The following is a 25503-nucleotide window of genomic DNA, read 5'->3' as shown; positions in this document are numbered from 1 at the left end:
ACAGCTTCCTTTTCTCGTTAACTCGTTATCAGTGAAGATTTTTTCTTCTCATCTAACTGGACTGTACACGGTGAACTGAGTCAGTGTTTTCCCCTCAATATTTCCAGTGCAGAGGGTTAACGTTTTCTCTGCTGCTCGGCACACATTGGCCACATTACATGTGTGGGAGTTTGACAGAGTAGTTCAATACGAGTGACTCAACGATTAGTAGGTGCCAATACTTCTGGCTTTCCAAATTCGGACCGACCAAACTGTTAAATCCCACATCATTTGCATACAAAAGAGCATGAGAGTAAGGACTTTTGAGTTGTTGACCCTTTCCCTGTATAGTTCTAATAATAGATGAATATCTGACGTAATCGATGCAACCATCTGATTTTCTCTGCAAATTTCCTCTTTGTTCTGTCTTTCCGAGGTTTGTATAGACCTTCACGAGTGACAGCAGACTGCAAGTACCGTCACCATGCTACTGCACAAGATTATCCTGAACCACTCTTCGCCCGTCAGTCCATATATTTTCATCTCTTTCCTGCTCGTCCTGCTCCCGGGGGTAACTCACTTCTCCCAGGGCCATGAAGATGCAGGCGGCACGGCAGACAACTGCTCAACTGCGAGTAACTGCTCCGAGGGAGTGGTGCTGCCCTTGTGGAACCCACAAAACCCTGCGGTGGGCGACAAGGTTGCACGCGCCATAGTTTACTTCGCAGCTCTTATATACATGTTCCTGGGCATGTCCATCATCGCAGACCGCTTCATGTCGTCCATCGAGGTCATCACCTCTCAGGAAAAGGAGATCACCATCAAGAAGCCCAACGGCGAGATCACCAAAACGACTGTGCGCGTCTGGAATGAGACGGTGTCCAACCTGACCCTGATGGCACTGGGCTCATCAGCTCCGGAGATCCTGTTGTCCGTCATCGAAGTGATCGGCCATAACTTTGAGGCTGGCTCTCTGGGCCCCAGCACCATCGTGGGCAGTGCTGCATTCAACATGTTCATTATCATCGCTATCTGTGTCTTTGTGGTGCCAGAAAATGAAGTCCGCAAGATAAAGCACCTCCGGGTGTTTTTTGTCACTGCTGCCTGGAGCGTGTTCGCCTACATCTGGCTGTACCTCATCCTGTCTGTGTTCTCCCCCGGAGAGGTGGCCCTCTGGGAGGCCGTCCTCACCTTCCTCTTCTTCCCCCTTTGTGTGCTGCAAGCCTGGATCGCAGACAGACGCCTGCTCTTCTACAAGTACGTCCACAAGCGTTATCGCACAGATAAGACCCGCGGCATTATCATCGAGTCAGAGGGCGACGCCATGTTTACCAAAATGGACTTGGAGATGGACGGCCAGGGTGTGAACTCCCACACTCACCCTAAAGAAGCTCTGGATGGGATGCTGGAAGGGGTGGAGGAAGGCGGAGGTAGCACGGAGCAAGATCAAGAGGAAGAGGCCCGAAGGGATATGGCTCGCACTTTGAAAGACTTAAAACAGAGGCATCCGGAGAAGGACATGGAGCAGCTGATTGAGATGGCCAACTACCAAGTGCTGGTCCAGCAGCAGAAGAGTCGGGCCTTCTATCGCATCCAAGCCACACGCATGATGATCGGAGCTGGGAACATCCTGAAGAAGCACGCCGCTGATCAGGCCAGGAAGGTCGTGAGCTGTCATGAGGCGAGTGGCCAAGAGGAAGATCCCAACACCATCTACATGCAGTTTGACCCCTTTCACTACCAGTGCTTTGAGAATTGTGGCTCACTAAAGGTGTCAGTGAGCCGCCATGGAGGAGAAAGTGGCTGCACTGTGAAGGTAAGGGGGGAAATGGGAACGCTCAAGGTCAATTTAAAAATCCACTTCCTTCAGGCAGAAAATATTAATAATTCACCATGTTATTTTAACAACAGTTACTGAATATTTAACAAGTGTCTGTTCCTGTGCCATGCAGGTGGACTACCGTACAGAGGATGGGACAGCCAACGCAGGCTCAGATTATGAGTTTGCCGAGGGCACTTTGGTCTTCAAGCCCGGTGAAACAACCAAAGAATTCACTGTTGGTGTTATCGACGACGACATTTTCGAAGAGGACGAGCACTTCTACGTGCGCCTCAGTAACCCACGTATCGTGCACCGCGCCGAGGTCTCTGTCCTGGAGCCGAGTTCCATCTCATCCAGCAACAGCGCCTCCCACGCTCCTCCAAAGGCAGCCCTGGGCAGCGCTCACACTGCCACGGTAACCATCTACGATGACGACCACGCCGGCATCTTTACGTTTGAGAGCAGCTCCTCAAGGGTCAGCGAGAGCGTCGGCAACATGCAGGTGAAGGTTCACCGGACATCCGGCGCCAGAGGGAAGGTGGCGGTGCCTTACCACACAGCCGAGGGCACTGCCAAGTCCGGGGAGGACTACGAGGAGGTGTCTGGGAAGCTGGAGTTTCAGAACGACGAGACCATGTGAGCAGCAATTCTTCTTTTTTTTAAGTTGATGTGATGTCTTGTTGTTGCTTCTAATAACTTGAATAAACATCCCAGCCCACACCTTGGTGTGTTAAACAGTCCTGCTGGATCACCGTCGGCTGCTTGTCTGCTCACCCCTACAGGATATAAAGACTATTTTTATGAGTCATAGATACGTTCACTCTGACAAGTTAAGATCTTTTACAGGGATGATGTGGGAGGATAAGATAATTGTGAGGCAGATAATGAAACAGTGAGGCTGATGTTAGAGAGGAGGAACAAGGATACGCAGTTTTCTATGAATGCATGCAGAATTAAGAGGCAGAGCTGCCCTGTTTCTGTGGAGGTTATATGGGAATTTGTTGTGTTGCAGAGCATTGAGACGTCCACTGCAGAAACACAAAGAAGTGTGTGTGTGTGTGAGCCACAGCGCAGAGAGAAGAAAATCAGACTGGTGACTGCGATATGAGGAGTGAGCAGATACTAAGACGGGTACATGTGATGAAGCCTGTGTGATCATTTGAACCAAAGGATTCACGGATGCAGCAGCAGAGTGGCGGATGAAAAGAGGAAGGGTGAAAGTGTGATGTTTTTCAGGCTTTTCTACCCACCGTCGTGTAGAAAGGTCGGCAGAAAGATGAGAGACACTTGTTGTTGTGTATTTGTTTGTTTTTTAACGATGAGATGAGCCAGAACCTGGCAATTATCCACAGCTTCTTTATTATTTAACGAAAAGGAAAGGCAACTAAACTGCATCAAGCATTTCACAAAATGATTTACAGCACACACACCGCGGGAGGAAACAAGAGGGATAAAATGTGTCAGAGGAATCCGTCTGTGTGAAGAGGATTTCAGGGCTCGTGTGTAGGTGTATTGTGTAGGTTGGACGAGTGGGAGGAGAGGCAGGTGAATACTCGGTGTCAGAGAGAATGCAGATCTTCCAATTTGTCTTTTTTGTCTCGCAGTTTGTCAGTTCGCTCGTCGCACATTTATCCGTGTTTTGTGCTTGGTGTTTTTGCACGTTTGCTTGTGTGTACGTGTGCGTAAGCCCACATCAAACAAAGCGTGGCTCCAAAGGGATACTAACAAAAGAGCTTCTTGAGCTTTCAGAGCAATTAAAGCGCGTGAAGAGGGGTTAAACGAGTCCCAAAAGTTCCTGAGGCACCGCAAAGAGCTGCGGAAGGTGCAGTTAATGAGACAATGGTGTCGAGCACTGCGAGATGAGAGGAGGACAGCTTGTATCTGCGCTCAAATGAAGACTGAGTGTTACATAAAATTCTCACCTACTGAGGCGAGACTAGACAAGTTAAACAGACTGTAGCAAGCTGACAGTGACACAAGCATCTGCACACTCTATATTATCTGGACTCTGGTTTTTCCGCAACAGTTGCTCTGGAGCAGGTTGGGGAGGATGGACGGAGATGCAGAGAAGGATCCAGCAGAGCAGGACAGTTTCTCAAACCAGTGAAAAAGAGCCAAAGCTGTGCTCAGCTGCTCCTGTGTGAGGATTTAATGGGTCTCGGATAATGGGTGGAAACTTCAGACATGAGTCAGAATTGCCAGGTCCAGCTGGGTCAAGACACAGCAGCTCGTTCTATCCAGCCGAAGAAGCTAAACCTGCTATCAGAGGGTGAGAGAGAGATGTTGTTGTTCATCTCTATTTGCAAAAAAAAAAGGTGTTAATAAAGGCATCAAGACAGAGATTGGGAGAATTTCAAGATGCTCAATTCTTTCACAAGATTATATTTTGTTGCTGCTTTATGCTGCTCAGATGCTCGAGTCCGACTGAATTTTTCATGAGGCTGTTTAATTTGGAGCCCTCAGTCTGCCCAGTTAAAGATGCAGGTGAAGCCCCACCACTGTGTGTCTGTGCATCATCATCTCAAGGCATTTCAGCTCTTGCAAGCATTAGGCTGTTTGTGTGTTTGTGTCTACGCTAAAGAGCTTCATACACATGCTGTGCATTGAAATGCATATCCGTGCTGCTGACTGCTCAGCAGGCTGCCAAATTTCCTCCTTCAAACGGAGCTGGCTTTTCTTGCCCAAGTGTTTCCCCCGAGCGCTCAGGACAAAGAGCTGACACTCAGCAGCAGGCCCCCAGGCAGCTCTATGTCTTTTCTGTGTGTGTTTGTTACAGCCTCTCAGGCTTTCTGTTTCCTTGAGTCTGTGTGTGTGCATCAGCCGACCCGGGTCGATGTTTCACCATGCAGAGGAGCGAAGAACGGTGGAAGCCAAGTTTTTAAGCCGTTGACACGAAGCCAAAAAGAAGGGTTTAAAATGTGGGTGTGCAGTTAAATAATAATTTACTTTCTAAATTCTGCAGGAAATAGATTAACATGTGCACACAGAAACCCCAAATAAACAGGCGGCTGACATGGAGAAGCATTTTACATTATGTGTTCATGGATTAGAGGAAGATCTGCACAGACTCTTTGATGTTTAAGTGTAGTTTCCTCTATGTGTTTTTGTCAGCGCCTCAAGATGTGTGGCACCGTACACTAGTTGAGGCTGAAGTGGATAACTGGGGCAGTTACATAAGCTACGATGAAAGCGATGTGAGGAAAACTCCTCGGGAAAGTGAAATCAATACCCTGATATCATTTATTTCTCATGCCTAATGTGGTCAGGATCAATATCATCCTGAACTTCCTGACAAACATGGATGAAAGACGGGTAACGTCAACACATTCGGAGCTGGTTAAAACCTCTTTCAAATCATGTTCTTCTTTCTGTGAATTCATTCACTCGTTCGCAACATTGTAACGGCGCTGATGTGAAGGTTTCTTTTTTCAACCATAAGAAATGTAATTAGGCTTCACTTTTTAGATTCGCTCCACAAAGCTCGAAAAGATGGCCGCGCTCGTTTGGGCTACACTGAAGCTAGTGCTGGATATGCCTTGTAAACAGAGATACGCTCCAACATTTAAAGGTCCTATTATGTACAAAAAAACGTACAGAAATATGTGTCCTTTAGAAATTTCTAAAAAGTAAGTCAGATCTTTCGCCCCATTTGACATCCTGAGTGGCTCGAGGTCGAGTGACACTCCCTGAGCTCAGTGTTTGTTTCACCCACTGAATACTATTAAATTGACCTCGCAGCCACCTTGTTTAATTCCCTCAATGTGACTTGTCGAAGGTTGTTGGCTGCAATAACGAAGTTCCCACTAAATCTGAGGATAAACAAGTGCTAATGAAAACAAGCTTTCACAAAATGTTGAAGAGACATTCATGGTTCCCAATTCTAAATATTTAAATAAACTAAGCACAGCCTCACAGAGTCGTGTTGTATGTCGAGTTTCTTCTAATCTCACTCTTCTCTTCCTGTACTCAGCTGTTGTCATAAAAAGGTACCACCCAGCTTTGTAAGTTGTCAGAGGTAGGGTCATATATCACCATGTCGAAATCCCTGTTTCCATATAAATATCCTGTATAATAATCTAATATCAAATTAGAGAGGAGACAGAACAATGTTTTTTATTTTATCTGCAGCAGATATGAGGAACATATATCTAAATTTTCATTGAACAGCAGTGGAGCTGGTCGAGAGTCAGTATGTTGCTCAAGGACACTTCAGCATCGCAGAGAGGTGCTGACACACTAGTTTTAACTTTTAACGCACTTTTTTAACTGAATGGCATTGCCCCCTCTTCAGACGTGAGCGTTTTTACATACTGTCATGCATACTGAATATGATTTCAGTCATTTTCCCTGCTGGCTTCATTCGTGTCAGGCTCTCAGGAGAGCTGGAGCCTGTCCCGGCAGGCAGAGGGTAGAAGGCACAGACTCTTTCCTCGGGTGAACATACAGAGTCATAACATCACTCACACTCTGCCTGTAGGCAGTTTGGAGTCTCCAGTCCTCATGACTTACTGTACAGGTCTTTAGACTGTGGGAGGAAACTGGAGCATCTTCACCACATTAACGCAGGATGTGGGGGAGAGGGAAACTCCAGAGCTTCTCAAAGAATCATAGTGGTACGGTCCCTCTCTCCAGAGATGACCGTCTGAGTCACACCACACCAGACCCTGCTCTTTTTTGCAGGTTAATCCAAGTTAATCAATCTGATTATTTTACAGATAAGGCATGCACATATTCAATAATCCAAGAAAACGTGTGATGTCATCTTTAGTTTTATTAGCACCAGTAAAATAGAGCCATTCAGACTTTCTGCAGTGTATTTCACACCAGCAGCAGAGATAATAGCTTTTTTCATACGCTGGCTAGATGATAAGTCAGCGCACTGACAGTTAGGAAAACAGCATCTTTTCATCAACTTGACACAAAAGAATGCAGAAACGGCAATGGAAATGTTTTCTAGCTGAAGTTGGGTTCAGCTGCTCTAAAGTCACAAAGTATTGAACACAAAGCTTGTCCCAGTCGCGTTCATTATTTCCTTGTGTCCCCCGGAGAAACTCCCTCTGTTGTTTGTGCTTCTTCAGCACCTTTACGTATTCAGTTGTGTCCTGTTTATCGGCAGCTTAGGTTTTGTCAATTGATGAAGATTTCTTCTTACTTTGCTTTAGCTACAATGTGTTTTCTTAAGTCGTAGAGCACTGAGATCTCAGGGCCACAACACAGATTAGTTTTGGGAGCTCAGACAATAAAATTGAGCGTGTGTGTGTGTGTGTGTGTGTGTGTGTGTGTGTGTTTGTGTGTGTGTGTGTTTGTGTGTGTGAGTGTGCGTCAGACACGATAGCAGGATATGTTACCCACAATGGCTTCTCAGGACTGGAGAGATGGCTGATACACAGTCTTATGTGTAATGTAATATGAGTTCAACTGTGGCTATTGTACTAAAGTGCTTATTGGTCTGGGAGCAGTCAGGGAACAGAGCAGGGTGGTGATATAGACATGGGCCTGATTCTAATAGCGACGTCTAACTCACTAGTGGGGATTGAGAAACTTGGACGATAACCATTGTCAACAAATTGAAGTCAGTGGTCCGGTAGGGATAATGTTCTCAGGAAGATTTCTCTAGCTGTTATGCCTAACCTGAGATACATAGGCTACCTGCACACTCTAGTTTTATATTTACTGTAGAGAAATGAAAGTGATATTGATCTAGTTGTCTAACTCAACAAAATGAGGCTCATGGGAGTCAGGTAGACGATTCAACTGTGATACTGCTGATCGGTCTATTTGCTGATTTGTACTTTATAGGTAATTTTCATGTATATATACTATAGATTCATAAATTTCTAAATCTAACCTGAAATGTGTATTGCCATCTGCATTTGTTAGTATTTGTTTCTCAGGGTAGCTGATCAAAGATATATGTTTTTGTGTGTTTTTCAACTTTTTCATTAATTCTTCAGAGAGTAATGTGAGGATCTCTATGAATTTGGCATATTTAGTAGACTGATATTTATGAGTGTGTGAAAGTTGGTGTGGCTCCAAATAAAAATGTGGATGTTGGGAATATAAATGTGGATTCCTAAGGGAACTGTTTCACTTGGAGGAGGTGTGTGCTCTTACTGAGGGTCAATCTGGTTGAATCTATATTGCTCTGGTATCTTCATACTGCCGTTACATGAAGGAAGAAGCTCCATGAGACTCGATGGCTTTCATTTGTTATATTTATACTTTGGACTATTTCATTGAACCTGGTGTTTTTACAGTTTTCCTATGGGCTGCTCATTTGATGGATTTGAACTCATTCAAGACTTGGAAAAGCTTTAATTTCAAAAGGAAAAAATAAAAATAAATGATAAATTCATGTAATAATTCTGAATGTATATTTAAAAGTCTATGGTTCATTTTGAAACGTTCCTCACTTGAGTTATTATGATCCACTTCCTGTCTGAAATGAGAGCAAATTAGCGTAAGACTCTGGCAGAGATTCTGAGTTAAATTGCCAACTAATCAGCCTAATGCAGGAAGTGATCCGTTCCTCTGCTGCTTGTTGAATTTCTCATTTGGATTTCAGGCTGAGGTCACTGAAATGTAAATGTTTGTCTGAACCCTGCCAGTTGTTATATTATAGTTTCTCTTCATTTTGATCCACTGCAGCAGGACAAACTCTTCCTGCCCCAAGTGTGATGTAATATCAAAATGGCTGCCGCATGAATATAGCAGCTGAACAGTCATATTATATTTTAAGGCCTCTCCATGGTGCTTCAAAGTAGACTCATCCGTGAGTGTACATAAAGCACTTGAAACGGCCACTTGTTTAGAAGATGGGGTCTTTTGTATCCACTGTGAGGACTCGGGGCGATATGCTCCCACTGGCATGACTCTCCCTGACATTAGGCAGCCAATGACGTATTGTTCGTGTTTAAAATTAAATCCTTCTGTACTGCGAGCAAACTCTCTTTCCTGCATGTTGTCGAATCCTGAGTGTATGTGTGTAGACGGAAATAGACAGCCGCCCACATATCATTAGGGAGATGGAGGGAGAGGGAGAAAAAGACTCGGTGTGACAGTGTGGGAGAATGAAACGGGCTGAAGAGAATATATCGGTCACAGACTGACACCACAGACTCACGCGGTCAGGTCGGGTGTAAGCTTTAACTCGCATGAATCCGTTACAATTTCAATACAATTTCCCATTACTTGAAATTTGAAGTGTGTGAGAGGGTTCCGGGCTTTTTTCTGTATTATTAATTTTATGATTAATGGAATTAATGTTGTAAAAAGGAGTTCGCCCTCTTGCGGACTGCTGTTGAAAAACACTTTTATTTATTTATACGGTACACAATGTTCTACCCTACAGGATATTTGTTCAAATCTTCATCTTCTTATCTAACAGCTCTGATTCATGATTCATTGTGTGGGCAGTCTACCTCTCGGCTACACCGCTGTTATTCGAACGTAGCATTAGTAACTGCTTCCACCGGTTGCTAGGGATCTATTTCTGATTGGATAACAAAACCCTACTGCAGGTTAACTCATAATGACAGCTGCTGTTATTTCCAATACAAACCTCATTAATGAATGTCTCCTTTCGCTCCAATCCTTTTCCTGTTCCTTGACCCTTCTCGCTCACAGGAAGATGCTGAACGTGAAGATCATCGATGATGAGGAGTACGAGAAGAACAAGACCTTCACCATTGTGCTGGAGGAACCCATCCTGCTGGATGTGGGACAGAGACACGGTGAGATGAGGACAAGGCTGCACCGCCAAAGCAGCAGTGATTCTTTCTCATTTAAGTATTAAAAATACATTTTAGTCAGCATCCACTCTCCTCTATGTTTTATTGAAGTTCTTGGGCTTGTGCAGTTTATATCAAGTGATACACATTTGATGGCTAAGTAGTGATCTTTGTAGAGTGTGTGATCGGTACATTTCATGGTCAAACTTTACGTTGGAGGACTCAATGTTCGATTATTGACTTAAGGTCAGTTTGAGGACTAAAAGGGAGAGTTATATATCATTTGTTTGTTTTTATTGCCTACAGCTGCACATTAAGCTAAGGTTGGTAATCCTGGAAAAGCTAACCCATACATCCCAACCCTCCTTCAGCCCTCTTGTCAAATGCACGCCCCCAAAACACATGAACATGCACTGACAACAGCTAGAAGCCGACCTTTGTGTGACTCCTTTGCTAACCTCTGACTATCATCTCACATCAGTGGTGTATTCAGAATCTACAGAAAGACCCTTAATTATAATCGTTAACATTGTTATATGGAGATGCTGGGTCCTTTGACATGTGTGCCCTAGATAAATCCTTCCTCTGGGAGACAGTGAAGGCTAAATATATTCTTAAAACCAAAATGAAATAGATAGACATTTTTTGGGGAAAAACTGCTAAGAATGAATCAGGTAACTGATTTCAGGACCAGACACAGGTGCAGACGCCACCAAGGAAAGATCCAATAAATGGTCTTTAGCGTGAATAGGTAGAGGTATCCTAAAGTAACATGAGGAAGGCCCGCTCAAAATAAACGTAATTAACTCATGAGGAAGAAACACCGGAAAACCCTGCAGCCCTGAACGAGGAAGTGACTGGACGAACTGTCACCGAACTAAGAAAACACAGAGACTAAATACACAAAGTTAACAACACACAGGAGAAGCTAATGAAGGCTGGGCAAGTCATCAATAAAGGAGGAAAACTAGTCAAAGACAAGAAGTAAAGTAAGAGAGACACTCAAAGAGATAAGCTTCAAAATAAAACAGGGGATAATGAGATTACATTGCAAAGATAGAAATCCATGAACCAAACACAAGGAAAAAAACTAAAATATCCACAATGAAATAATCAAAAGTCCCAACAAATCAACAGGCTCCAGACAGGAGAATCAAGACAACAGAAGAGATTCAGACCCACAGATCGGACAGTATCTTGTTAACAAATCTCTCATGTAGGAGCCACTGATAGTTTCCACATCTGTTCCTCTTCTGCAGGTGACACCAACGATAACAAGACAGCACTGGGACCTGAGGATATATCAAAGATGGGCTGCCCCTGTTTGGGAGAGCACACCAAGCTGGAGGTTGTCATCGAGGAGTCGTATGAATTTAAGGTAAGCGTAACACGCAGCATCAAACACTGAGTTTACACAAGCTCACGAGACCTGTTCTCTTCCTGCTCAGCTGTTCTCAACAACTTGACATTAACCATGCATCTTATTTATTTATTAGCAGAGGGTTCAGGTCCATGCTGGCCTCCAACGTTGCTTTCACCTCAATAAATTTGTTCTGCATTGATAGTGACAAAATAAAGCACTGACATTTTTCAGTAACTACCCCAGAATCTTTTTTTTTTATATTATGACTTCTGCAGATGAATATTTAATCAGACCAGGGACGGGTGATGAATTATTAGTTATGTGCTTGGAACTAATGGCTCCAGCAGAGTCGGTCTCTCGTCGTTTCATCCAGCTATAGGTTGCGCTAACTGTTTTATTTAACTGTGATGCTTTTAAAGGGATAATCCATCAGTTTAGTCTCACGCTGCCATAAAGTTTGTTGAGTTGTCACAAGATCAAATAAAATAAATTTTATTTAAGCTCAAACCCGAAGCATTTTGAAAAGCGACTTCACAATCATCAAGTTTCATTTTTCAGATCGCTGGAGGCACTTCTCCAAAAAGCGTGTGCAGCGATTCTCCTGATGAGTAAACTGATCTTCATGTGTGTAACTCAGCGCTCCAGTATCATGAGTGGCTCTATTTTCTGCTCTGGTGACAAGCTGTTTTACGCCACTAAATGTCTTTGTCCTGAGAGACAGTGGGGTTTTGTTTTGGTGACTCGCCGTAAACCACAGAGAAATAGACACAGTTAATTTGTCCTCATTTCACCACGTCTGTGTTTCTTGTGTCATAATACGACTGTGTTGAGATGTGCTGTTAATCTCTTTCTCCTTGTTGTGTTATTTTGTTTCCTTTGTGTTCGGGGTCGCCTGCAGAGCACAGTGGACAAGCTCATCAAGAAGACCAACCTGGCTCTGGTGGTGGGGAGCAGCAGCTGGAGGGAGCAGTTTGTTAGTGCCGTCACTGTCAGCGCAGGTGAGTCGTGGCAGTGTCCTGAAATGTCTCATGTGTTCACTGAGGTGGGGGGGGGGGGGGGGGGGCTGCAGCTCTGGTGCTGGCCCACCTGCTGCCCCACACACCAGCCTCTGAGTGTGTGTTTAAAGTATTACTCATATTATGGGGTCCTAATTCTGTTTTAACAGTCACAGTTTGGGGACTTCATGTCCTTATGGGGACAAACAAAAAGTTTAAGGTTAAGGTTAAGGTCAGTCACTTATTGCTCATGGGTCAGGTTAGGGATAAGGTAAGGCTTTCTACAATTTATAAAAGTCAATGCAAAGATAGCTGCGCAAATCTGTGTGTGTGTGTGTGTGTGTATATGTGTATGTGTGTGTGTGTGTGTGTGTGTGTGTGTGTGAGTGTGTGTATTTCAGGTTACTAGTCATATTGTGTGGACCTCGATCTACCTGAATAGTCACATTATGGGGACCTCATGTCCTTATGGGACAAAAAATAAGTCCTCATAATGTAAATAATTACATTTTAAGATTAAGTTTAGGTTAAGCGGGTGTGTGCCCGTGTTTGTTCTTTTTAAATGAAGTGCTCCAGTTTGATATTGGATGACGTTTGAAGCCTAATTCAGACACATTATTATTTTAGCGTAATTAATTGAAGAGCTGGCAAAAACAAAGCGCGTTTTAATACATTTGTGTTTATTTGCTGCCTCATTTAATCCTGACAGTTCATTAAAAATGCATTTGAACACCTCATGTGACTCGTCATAAACACCGAACCGGCCGGCTCTGCCTGAAAAATTAACGGCCCTCAGGAATTTATGTCAGTGAACGTGGTGTGGTGAAACATTTTTATTTTGTCCCTATTTGAAAGCCTGTCATTTGGCTTTGTGAACCTTTTAGATCTGCACTGGCACACAAAGCATTTAGAGCTAAAAGCTGTTTTAGACACGAGAGATATTCCATTTTGTTAATAGGCTCTTTTTTCCCTCTCTGGTTGAGGTCACTCTGATTTGTATATATAAATAGAAAAGTCGACTTCCTGCCTGTTTGAATGCCTCAATCACTGAGTCACAGCTATGTTTAGCTTTAGATTGAATGTAATGATTTGAAAAGGTTAGCCCCCACACATTCATCAAACAACATGTATATTCATGGGTGGATTTTGCACTAGATATGTTATTCTTGGTTTAAATAATGCATGGAGCTACACGTATTTACCATTCCACAGATTTTCATATGATTTAATTTGATGAGTGCAGTGTTCGTTGTAAACCTGCCTGTTTGGAACAGACTATTTTCTTGTTCTGTGTTATTGCTCCGGAGCGACTTCAAAATGATTCCCTGTCATTAGTGAGTCCTCCTCAAACAGTTCTACAATATATTGTCACTTTTTTATTGTTTGCCTGCCTCCCGTTTGAGCAGAGCTTTTTATAAACAGTCTGTAGTGCATATTGAAATTAGAAAACTTTGTGTTCATCCTACCTGTTTTATCTGCGGTGAAGATGTTATAGTCAGTGTTTCACGTGTATTGCTTGTTTATAAGTTTGAATGATTTACTGACCTGCTGTTTTCATATTTTCCATGTCGGCTATTTCAGAGTTCCGTTAAACGTTGACACAGACCCATGTTCAAGATTTGCAGGAATAAAACAAACATGCCTTTACTTTGAAGACAATGTTGCTGCCGGGATTGAGATCCGCACCAGTGAATGTCCAATAAGTTGAAATAGGTTGACCCAGTTCCCAACACAGACACTCCTACAGAGCGCTGTTTATTCCATTTGTATCAATAGTGAAAAATGTGTGGTCTGATTTGTATACTGCAAGAAATAGTCTTCAGATCACGTGAAAAAGCAGAAGCAGCAGTTTGATGCCAGTGTTTTCCAGGGTATGCATCTCTTCTTTGTCTCTGCAAGGTAATGACGATGAGGAGGAGAGCGGAGAGGAGCACTTGCCGTCTTGCTTCGATTACATTATGCACTTCCTGACAGTGTTCTGGAAAGTCCTCTTCGCTTTCGTCCCGCCCACTGAGTACTGGAACGGCTGGGCCTGCTTCTTCGTGTCCATCTCCCTCATCGGCGCCCTGACGGCTGTGACCGGGGACCTGGCCTCCCATTTCGGCTGCACCGTCGGCCTCAAGGACTCGGTCACCGCCGTGGTGTTTGTGGCCCTCGGCACCTCTGTTCCAGGTGGGGCGTGTGTGTTGTCTGTCAGCTCTAACACCCAACTTGTTCTACAGGTTTCCTCTGGGGCTTTCCGACGCAGGCAACCAGCTGCTTGGGTAGGCTTGTGTGACCCTCCTGTCAGAGGAATTCTCTCTAGAGCTTTTTGAGCGTTAACCAGCTGGAAACAAAGAAAAACATTGTTTCACTTGTTAGTCTCTCCATCCTGCTTAGCTGTATTCCCACTTCACTGTGTCCTAAACACAATGAGAGTATGAAAATTAGGCTTTGACAGGTTTTAGCTCAGTGAGCCCCACACAGTCTCCTTCAAGCTGGCAGACTCGTTGTGCTGGGAATTGTTCGAAATAAACAGCCTGAGAAGGTAATGATCACAACAGTTGATTAACCTCAGGACATTGTTGTTTTGAATTTTACATAAATTTACAAGCTCCATCCACAGATGATGAGAGTTTCTTGCTTGAATTCCGATTGCTGTGGTGTTGGTCTGAAAGGATGTTGTCTGGGAGATGGTCATGATTAACATTGTCCAGAGTTCTTTCCCAGGCAAAGAAATTCTGCCTGGGACATTTGTGTTGTCACATACAGCCGCTCCAGTGAATGTCAGGAGTTTAGTGTATGTCTGAAAACAGCTTGAGATATCAGACTCTGTACTTAGGCTCTGTTTTCACTGCTTGTTAGTTAGCTTTTTGTAGTAGGATGTGGTAAGGGTCAAGAAAGAACTGAATGAATAAAGGCCATCAGTTTTCCTTTGGTACCGTTTTTATCCAAAAAAACCCCACAAAATTCCCCCTGAAATGATGTATACACTACAGGTGAAAAAAAAGTTATTATTTACTACAAATACATATTTAAAGATGGTTTCTTGTTATAAAGTTCTACCTGCTTTTGATCGCCAATTTATCCGAAACACTTTGTGCCCCAGATTGATATTTTAAAGTTTAATGTTGCAGAAAACTAAATGATGTAATTTTAGTTTGATTTGAAGTCTCTGATTTAGGTGGACTTTACACATGATGCCTTCAGAGTTTGTGCACAGTATTTATCTCCACATTAAAATCCAGCGATTAGCACAGATTCACTTGTTTCATTTTTCTATTTCTTTGACAGATACATTTGCAAGTAAAGTGGCCGCCATCCAAGACCAATACGCCGACGCCTCTATCGGTAACGTGACCGGCAGCAATGCGGTGAACGTGTTCCTGGGCATTGGCGTGGCGTGGACCATCGCGGCGGTTTACTGGCGGTCCAAAGGCAAGGTGTTCAAGGTGAACCCAGGCTCCCTGGCTTTCTCCGTCACCCTCTTCACCGCCATGGCGGTGTTTGGTGTGATGGTGCTTCTCTACCGCCGGCGTCCCGGCGTGGCGGGGGCAGAGCTCGGGGGCCCACGGACAGTCAAGCTCCTCACCTTCTTCCTCTTCGTCTCCATGTGGTTAATCTACATCCTGTTGTCCTCGCTGGAGGCGTACTGCCACGTGCCGGGCTTCTAAGACACAGGGAAAACGCACACACACGACTCTTCTCCTTGTTTTTACAGTCTACTGAACGTGTTTTCTCTGTCTCTTTTTTGCCTATTTTCACAAAAGTTTATAGCTATTTGTATCATTAGTTATTACTGATTCTGCACAATCTCTGACTGACTTTGAATCTTTGGACTTTCCACGATGCTGTGAAGGCTAGCCACTTAAACTTCACTTCCTCTCAACTTTCCTCTTTTGAAAGTATACGTTCCAAATGACATTCATCTGATCATTAATCAGCATAAATCACATCCAACCTTCACTTCACATTTCAAACTTTAGGCATCGTGTCCTCTCTCTGAAAACAATTATTCGAGTTTTTAAGTGTTAGGAAAGCACAAGATTGAATCAGGACTGGAACGATGTAGATTTAAAGATGGTGCATGGGATGACATTATATACTTGACATTCACATAAGAGGAAAGACATTACTGAGACAGAGATGATCTCTTCAACATTCTAAAACATAGCTGTGTGTGTTGATATTTACTACTCAATCTATACATTAATTATTCACTGTATATCATGTAAAAGATGAACATTGTGCGTGGGAGTTTTGTAAAAGAGTACGTGTGTTTACTTTTGCACGTTATCAGAGTTTTCTTGGTAATCAATCTCTAAAGTACTGTACGTGATATTTTGACATGGCAGTTGATGTGTTGGTGTATTCCTGTACATGTGAACCGCAGCTGTATCATGAACTTCTCACTGCCTGGCGCCTTTTCTCATGAAGCTTCTCTCGGTCAGTATCATGTTTGACATAGCCAGAGTTTACAAATGCCTTTTTTCAATTCAATGGGGAGCAGAGTGCCTGCTTTAAATTGTATTATAAAATATAAGTTCTGTGAGCACATATATAATTAATTTGCGCGTGTGTGTGTGAGCTCCTCTGCTCTCCAGCACAAACTGTCATAAAGGCATGGCACTATCTCCTCACCGACTTCACAGATGGTGGGAGCGCAGTCTTGAGTGCGAACGCGGAACGCCAGTTTCCTTATCTGTCATGCTGACACTGTGAACATTTTTCAACAGCATCACTTTTAGTAAAAAGCACAGCGGAGAGAGCAAAGGACCACTTTCCATATGACTGCAGACGGAGCGACTGCCCCTATCGCCAAACACACGTCCATCATTCGAAATGAAAAATGTTCTAAAAGAGATGACGCTTACAGTGTTTCCCTGAAAGTGTCTCCTTGTGTCCTTTGTTTCGTTTTTTTATTTAACCTAGAATCTGTAGAGCCATATTTATTGTAACAGTATTACAGTAGAGGTATTTATATGATCAGTTTGAATTTTATCGATATGCACGTTTAATGTATAAAAAAGTGGTAATAAATGTTGCTGATTTATGATCCTCTAAGATGCCTTGTCTTGCTTTCACGTGACAATAGAGAAGGAAACGTAAATTAAGATTTATAAAGAGCTTTTCTTGCCTTGATGAACACTCAAAGCTCTTTACAGCACAGTTTTGCCATTCACCCATTTAACACACACATTCATATGTGCAGCACTTTGTCACACATCCCTTACACTCTGCTGCGTTGGAGGCCATTTGGGGTTCAGAGACTGGTTTGGAATTGCTGACATTCGGGTTAGTGGACAACCGCCTCCACTCCTCTGCCACAGCAGGTACCCTCACATTACACTGTTTCATTAAGGGGCTAATTCATGAGAGTGTCTACACAAGTGCCACAGCACATGATTAAAAACTTTAATGACACTCAGCAGGATACCGAGCTCCGCCGAGGCCCAACAGTCGCCTTCTGAAACCACATTTAATTTACTGGATCTGGAATTTTATGTGAATGTGCACTAAATTGCAGACACTCACAAATATCAGTTCCTTAAACATGGCTGTTTTTATTTTTCAATGAAGATCCAAGAATTAATCTCTGAGTAATCAAAACGCTGTATTTTACAGTTTTAAAGAATGTGTATAAAAGATTCCTGGATCTGCCGCCTGACTCAGATCTGCGGATCCCTGCAGTACCACATCCCTCCACCAACTTTCACTAAAATACATCCAGCAGTTTTTGCATAATCCTGCTAAGCAATGAAAAGACAAACTAACGCAGATGAAAACATCACCTCCTAATGGGCGGCTGTGGCTGAGGGGTAGAGTGGTCGTCCTCCAACCTGAAGGTCGGCAGTTCGATCCCCAGTGTGACCCATCTGCATGCTGAAGTGTCCTTGGGCAAGATGCTGAATCCCGAATGGCCCCCCATAGAATAAGAGTGCAAATAGATGCACTGTATGTGTGAATGTGTGTGTGAATGGGTGAATTTAAAACTGTACTGTAAAGCGCTTTGAGTGGTCCTCAAGACTAGAAAAGCACTATATATATACAAAACCATTTACTATTTACCATAATAACAACTCTACAAACTACAGCACTCTTAACAGTGATAGAACTACACAGAGTAAAAGTATAAACAATAATAACGCATCCACGGACATATAGGAATAGCACGGAAGTAATTTGATCTAAATGTAAACTGGTAGCTTAATTCAACAGAGATTTCACAAATATCAGGGTTATTTCATGATTAAAACATTATTAACAATGTTTTAATTCGTCAGTAGAATTGCAATGTTGTTGTTGACTGAGGTTTGGGTTTCATCATGTTTCTTTTTGTTTGGCCTGATGCTCAGCAGCACTAGAGAATGTATAGAGACAAAAAAGTGTTGCTGCCTTTTTTATTGAAAACCTAAAGATGAACTGAATCCACGTGTTGGCAGGGAAATTAACGTTCACTCTGCCAAAGGGTTGATATTTATTTTGTTCTTGCAGGCACACAGTCTATTTTTTGGGTCTCTGGGATTAGTTTTTTGTCTCCTCGCCTAAGAATGAGACTTTTCATCTCATGGCTTCTTTGAGAGAGGTGTTCCACACACTGGCAACTCTCCGGCATGGTTTCAATTAAAAGTCCCTACTGCTTTGAAATGTCTGTTGACTCAAGACGGTTTTAAGTTTTAAATATAGAGGCTGGGAGCAGTTGAAGCTGCAAATAGAGTAGAGTATTGCTCTTTTGCATCAGGGCTATAAGCTTGGTTGGGGTAACTTTGTTGAGAGAGCCTGCATGGTGCAGAAAAGTGGAGGGTTAGGGTTTAAAGAATTTAAAGAATAACTTTTCAATATTACTTTCTTTTGACACTAAATAACTGAACTAAAAAGGCTAAATATATCAAATGTTTAATAATCTAACAGCATTTAATAATTACTGTCTATTTTAAATTATAGTTCTTATTTACAAACTGTTTCTCTATGCTGTAAGGAGTGAGAATATAGCCATGGACTTGATATGCATATACACCTTCTGGATGGCTACGGTACTTGCTGCCTAAAGAGAAAGATGAGATTTGCTGCAGCGCTCTGTGGAGGAATTAGCAGGTGAAGAGAACGGCTGATAAAAAACTTGTATAAGAAAATATGTAATATTTTATTGATTTATTTGTTCTCATTATGTCCTTTGTTCTTTCAGCGTTAGCTATGGAGCAGCAGCCTGTGACACTTTTACAAAACAGATGTATTTGACAGGTTTCGGTTCTTCAATGTTTAATGCTGCACTAATAAACATTTATGTTATGCATCAAAGGACTCTGATCAAAGTGAATGTTGTTGCTTATAGTGGGGACACAACTGGAAGTTATCACATAACTGCAGATCTTCTCAGCACTACAAAGCTTTTAAACGACCTTTAGCTTTATTGTTTCACCACGCTCGTCCCTGCTTCTCTTTCGAGCAGGTGTAGGCTGCTGGTGTCAGTGAATAACTTTCAATTAACCCACTGAGCAGAAACTGTCCATGCAGCACCTGACGGATAATATTAGCAAACCCCTGGTGGAATAAAGCGAGGCCTGATATTTGAGTTTGATTTTGACTTTTCTGGTGGTTATAAGAGGGTGTTTATTGAATTGATATTCACCAGGTGGTCAGATTTACAGCTCAACATGAAGCTAATATTGCCTCATGTTGGCTGGATGAGAAGATAAGCAGCTGTTTTCTACCATGTTCACCAGAACAAGGAGATGATGTCAGAGTTACAGTTTGTTGCATTGCCTCCAAGTGGCCAAGAAGAAAAAATGTTAACCCAGGTTTAACCATAACCAACTAACACTACTTGAGTAAATGGCTAGTTTGACATGTCCTAAACTAACTAAGACATCAGAGAAGCATCTGGAAATTCAACACTGCTGCTCTTTCTGTGACTCACAATTAAAAGCTCTGTTGAACAAAACAGGTCAGGACAAGATAAAGCTCTTGAGTGGATGTTAAATACTTTTAGCTACAGACAATGGATCATAATTACAATTATTGTTGCTGTAATTACTATCATTATTATTATTATTGACTTCATTTATAGAGCACTTTTCACAACAGCAGTTATAGGCCGCTACAATTTTATGTCAGCAATAATAACATTCCAAATCCTATACAGCAAATTATATAATACAAAAATATAATAAGTAAAATGATATACAATGATGAGATACAATCAATTGAGAAGGATGAAATAAACACAAATTGTTAATTTAGTATTAATGTAGAGTATTAGAGTATTAATGTAAGAATATAACAATGTAATATATAGCAGGTCATTGTAAATTAGGGACAATTTATCTACGGAGAAAATGTTGGTATGTCGATTTTTCGGAAGAAAAGATACTAATAATTAATAATCAAAGATCTAAACAACACTGTCAATACAATTACTTCAACAATGTCGTTTTTTGTGTCATATATATACATGAATCTATTAATAGATATTTTTACTGAGGTAATTCATCTGGCTCCAACCACTGGAGTGACTCTGCTATTACGCAGCGCGTGTGGTCAATAGTGAATAGTCATAGATACTTACAGTAAATATGACGGTATTCAGTGATGGCTCATGCAAACCATACGTGTTCATCGTCAGCATCCCCTTCCTCCTCTTCCTCCTCCTCCACCTCCCCTCCCAACGGCCCCGCACGTGCTGCGTGCTCGCCCCTGTGCCCATCCGTCCCGTGCGTCTCGCCATTGGTCTGGGATGATGTCATCATGCACAGCAGAGACAATAGAGCCCACCCCCCCACCACCCCCCGCTCACCCCCACCCCCCGTCAGTGTGTCCTCACACACACACACACACGCACCGCGGCTTCGGAGTGACACACGCTTCAGACGTGACGCCAGCTGAGTCAGCCAAGCACCTTCTCATCACATCTCCTTATTTCTCTCGTTTTTTTTTTTTCTCGTTTAACCCGGCAGAGCTGTGCATGTCAAGTCTCTTTTCTTTTTTATTTATCACTGTTATAATAATTCATTGCATATATATATATATATATATATATATATATATATAAATCCCGTGTCTTGAAATCCATGGAGAGAGGAGCAGGCGGGGAAGGAGGTGTTACACATCTGGAGGGTACCACCGCGGCGGGTCCTGCAGCTCGGGCCACTACAGGCATGAGGATTTCTTCTTCTTCTCTCTGTGTGGCGCACAGACCATGATCACGGCACGGGACTGTCGCTCTTGATGTAAGTGATCTTTCTTATTTACTAACGTTACTTCTGGTGGTGGTCGGCCTGCAGCCTCTCAGCCCCCACATCAGCAGCTTCAGCTCATATACAGAGACAAACATATATATATATATATTATCCTGTATTGGTGCTATTCATGTGTTTCTCATCTGCTGTCAAATTGATGCCACATATAATAACAAAACAACCCGTGCATGTTATTCGCCGCTGGATGTCAGCAGTCAGTGTTCGCCGTGATGAGTGCAGGCTGCTATTTGTGGAGGTAAATAAGTGCAGACGTGTGAAGGTGTCAGGGACAACACACGAAGCTGAACTTGAACACAGTGAGTGAGTGTGGGGGGGTCCGGGTCTGGGGTCTCGAGCCCTGCAGCCCACATCTGCTTTTATTTCTGGGTTCAAATGCGATCAGAGAAACGGAGAAATTAAGCAGTGCGCCATCTAGCGACTCCATGAACAGGAACTTGAAGATGTGCTGCAGAGTATAGCCCCAATTGACACACGATACAGAGCAGGGACGTGCTCACACATTTTGAGGGGCCATTGTTGGAACCTATAACCCCCCCCCCCCTCCCCCCCGCTATGGAAAGTTAACACATAAGTCCAGATCAGTTTCCTGTAAACAATTTGTACGTCTAGTCAAATTGTCATCTATCTGAATGCAAACCACATTATTTAAACTTTTGCAGGTATTGGGCTTCTCATAATTATGCAGCCACAATACAAATAAAACGTTTTCTAAGCAGAAAGGCAGCTCAGGGTAAACGGGCCGTTGCCCACTTTAGCTCTATGATGTGCACGTCCATGATGCAGAGGGAGAATGTAAACACAATTTCTGGTCCATCTGCATTTGGTGGTGCTGATGAGAGGCAGAGCAGCAGAGATTGTGCAGCAGCCAGTGATTTATTGACACACAGTTCATTGTCAGAGTGCATTCACCCAGCAGAAACAAAGGGCATTGTGGGTATAAGGATGTGCCTGTGTGGATTGGCAGACATGAAGGAGGAGACATGCTGGCTGATGAGAGTGATTTGGAAGGCTTCTTCGGAAAATTATAACAACATACACCCAGACTGCCCATATATACAATGGGCAATCTGGCCCCAAAAGGTTTAAAGGAAAACCTTGGTTGAGACCATTAATGTGATTTGACTTCCTCCATCATGACTCCTCTGAGTTTGCTCTTGATAACATGTTTTTTTCTAGATATTTCTCAATATGTCACCCTGAATGCTGATCTATGGTCTTACGCCATATTTTAACAAACAACTACACAGAGACAAGCCTAATGGTTTTTCATTATGACCAACGTTCAATGTGTTAAGAATTATATAAGTTTATATTTGACACAATTTTTCTATGCATATATTGTGATATCTACGATATGCATATAATCTTTGTTGGTGATACATCACGTTGTTCAGTCAAATTGGGTTGTAGTTATTTAACATGGTGATTGTTTCTTTATCTGAATTCTGAGGAAGAGCCTTGTGCTTCAAACGTCACTGGCAATTAAATCCTTTATCAGGAGCTTTAGGTGTATGGATTTTCTCTTTTTCAAACGTTTTATAGTTGAAGCTTACTCTTTTATTTTCTCAACAAGTAGTGCCAGGGTGAGGCAGGCAGGTTGCAAACACTGCAGTGCATTTGCAGGAAGACTGTGTTGGGACAATGTGGATCATGCTGATCATCCAGCTCTGGAGCAGAAGCTCTTCACATTGAGAACTGACCAAACTTCTTGCTTGGAAACTGGACGGACGAATAGCTTCAGCTCTGGTTTGAACACGTTTGTCTCAGTGCTCCGGTTTATTCTCTCAGTCCCCAGGCTCAAAGGTCAGGAAAGCAGGAACTAAAATCTGCCCACAGTTTCCACTGCTTGTTTTGACTGGAGACTCATTCTGGTTCCCTGCTCATTTCCCAGTGCATGCTGTGATAGTCTCTTGCCCCACATTACTGTGGCTGCATCCAAAATCACTCCCTACTTATATCACATATCACATATATTATAAACACATATTCATATATACTTTTTACAATATAAGCTTTTTTTTTTACAAGAAATGCACAGGACACATTCTGCTAACACCCACAATTCTTTGCTCTGCATTGGTTGCAAAACTATCATTGTGCAACTCTGCACCTGTCCAAGATGATGATCCATACTTAAATCTCAACACTCTGCTCACCCAAGAAGAGTTAACTAGTTATTGTTTGTAAAATGTAAAATGAGCTGAAATAAAATCTGCTGATTTATTAATTAGTTTATTGATTGAAAAATAATTGCAACTCTTTAAAGTGTAGGTCACGTATCTCTTGGACCCTGGAAAACTCCGATGACATTTTGTAAAGTGCACAGTTAAGATGAATCAATAAAGGAAAAGGTCAGAAATTGCTGCGACAGAGAAGTGAATGAGTGATCTTAGGAGCTGCTTCTGAATAAAAGAGCATGAATTACTTGTGGATTGTATTAGAGGAGTTACAGACATAATATGCAACAATGCCTTTGTTCAAATGTCTAAAAACAGCTGTATAATACATCAATATTTTGTTGACTTTCATACTTACATTATACAAAAGGTTTTTAACAATGTTCAAACCATGAGAACTCCCCATATTTATTCAAGGTAACAGGACGTTTCACTGTGGTCATCATCATATTTTGCCGTTGTTTTTGGCTGAATAATAATATTGCACATTTAAGCTCTAGTTTAGAAAGTTATTTGTCAACCTTATAAAAAAATTTAAAATATGAGATTAAAAACCTTCTTCTAAAAACTTTTAGTAGCTGAATGCACAATCCAACGCACTAAAAAGTAAACACAACTACACCTTAAAGGATAAAATATGAGATCAGACAATAAAATGTGTGACTAGACATTCTTACATTGCAGAGTTGTTGTTGGATAACAGCGTTGAAAATCTCCCATGCACCATTAATAATAATGATTTTATCAAGCATCCATTCCTCTGAATGTTGATGCCGCAGGCTGGCTGAGGCTGAGGGAGATGCTTTGACAGTGTGTGTGTGTGTGTGTGTGTGTGTGGGGGGGGGGGGGGGTCATGCGTCGTTGTTTTCATGCACACTCATCCTTTCTTTGATGTTCTTCTTGGAGGAAATAAAGATTGTCTGGCTTAATTTCCAGAGGGGAAACCGATAAAGGCTGTCGTTAACGCAGTGTAACTCGCCAATATGGCCGTTGGTTCATCATTTTGAGAAACTCCTGACAAATAGATAGTTTTTCTGGGGGCGAAGATCTGTAGGAGAAACAATCGTCAGAGGACACATTGAACCTGCAATTAATACTGAGGAGCCTGGAGCTGAGTTTGTTTGAATCAACTGGTTCCTCTCAGGCTGAGGTGATATCTTAGTTCCATCTTACTTAGTTTCCTCCCATGGTTCAAATGAAAATAGACTGAAACACACACGGATCAATTGCTGCACAACACACTCACACATAAGCTTTCAGCAGGCATGTTAATAATTTATCCTGTCTGTCTGTACTTTTGACACGTTGAAGGTCCAGTGGGTGAGACAGCTGCTCTGTCGAGTGATACACAGAAATAACCATTACATCGGCTTTTTAAAGTAATCATTCTTTACAGATTTTAATATTTATTCAAACCCTATTTCTTCTTTACTTATCTTGACGTAGCAGAGGATGAAATCCCAGCCAATCACAAAAAGCTTTTTTCCAAGCTGCTTTACTTACTTTCTATTCTTAGAGTTCTATTTTAAGAATTAAGTCATTTTTTCATTTCGTATTAAACTGCACAGAAGTGAATCTCCCATCTCATTATTTTGACATTACAATGGGTCTTTTCTTGAGTTTGGCTACCAAAGCTCTTTTTATAGTTGTCAGTGTGCTGATTAGAGAAGTTCAATATAAAAGATTAGCCTTAGTTTATTTCATGAGTTAAGCATATAATGTTTCTATAATAAAAACAATAATCAAAATAATAATAGTATTATTATTATTAAATCCAATTAAAAACCAGGTATTTAAAGGCTTTTCCATAAAAATATGTTTCAAGCAATGGTTTAAAACAGATAAACTGCTGGTATATCTAATCTCCTCAATTGAGGAATAAAATCCTGGTCACCCTTAGTTACCAACCTTGATTTAAGAACACCTAGCAAGCATTGGTTGGAAGATTGTAGATTATGGCTCGGAGCATATGAGAGATAGTAGCTCAATAAAATGGCATGTCAGTGAATTCCGTGGCACCCTGAAGAATTATTGCTCTGCAGCCGAAGCACCACCAATCCATTTTTCAACTCCTAAATAATAAAATAAAAGCCACCACTGTGGATGCGGGAGGATTATCCTGCTGCAGTGTGTCCACAAAGCCAGGTATTCCTTTCAGTGTGAAATCAGTTCGACTGAAAGTGGAGTCGCTGAATGCTTCC

The 25503-nt window shown here is 42.2% G+C and overlaps 1 protein-coding gene across 9 annotated transcripts; it reads left to right on the top strand.

Moving 5' to 3' along the window:
• Positions 1 to 463: 463 nt before the first annotated feature.
• On the top strand, positions 464 to 15542 carry slc8a4a (solute carrier family 8 member 4a). 9 transcript variants are annotated; one of them, XM_053441544.1, is made up of 9 exons: positions 608 to 1795; positions 1932 to 2437; positions 9428 to 9534; positions 9569 to 9589; positions 10815 to 10909; positions 11793 to 11892; positions 12422 to 12424; positions 13789 to 14061; positions 15163 to 15542. In XM_053441544.1, the coding sequence occupies exons 1-9, from the start codon at positions 719 to 721 to the stop codon at positions 15540 to 15542; spliced, it is 2562 nt and encodes an 853-aa protein (XP_053297519.1). In that variant the 5' UTR covers positions 608 to 718. The 9 variants fall into 9 exon arrangements, with proteins under 9 accessions (XP_053297511.1, XP_053297519.1, XP_053297517.1 ...); XM_053441542.1 differs by lacking the exons at positions 9569 to 9589; positions 12422 to 12424 and adding an exon at positions 9850 to 9854 and having other exon boundaries at positions 9428 to 9518; positions 10765 to 10909; XM_053441543.1 differs by lacking the exon at positions 9569 to 9589 and having other exon boundaries at positions 10791 to 10909.
• The last annotated feature ends 9961 nt before the right edge of the window (positions 15543 to 25503 follow it).

Source organism: Pleuronectes platessa, chromosome 15 (genome assembly GCF_947347685.1).
Source record: "Pleuronectes platessa chromosome 15, fPlePla1.1, whole genome shotgun sequence".
Lineage (NCBI taxonomy): Eukaryota > Metazoa > Chordata > Actinopteri > Pleuronectiformes > Pleuronectidae > Pleuronectes > Pleuronectes platessa.
The sequence above is the reverse complement of the archived record's forward strand: the minus strand, read 5'-3'. Positions and strand labels throughout refer to the sequence as shown.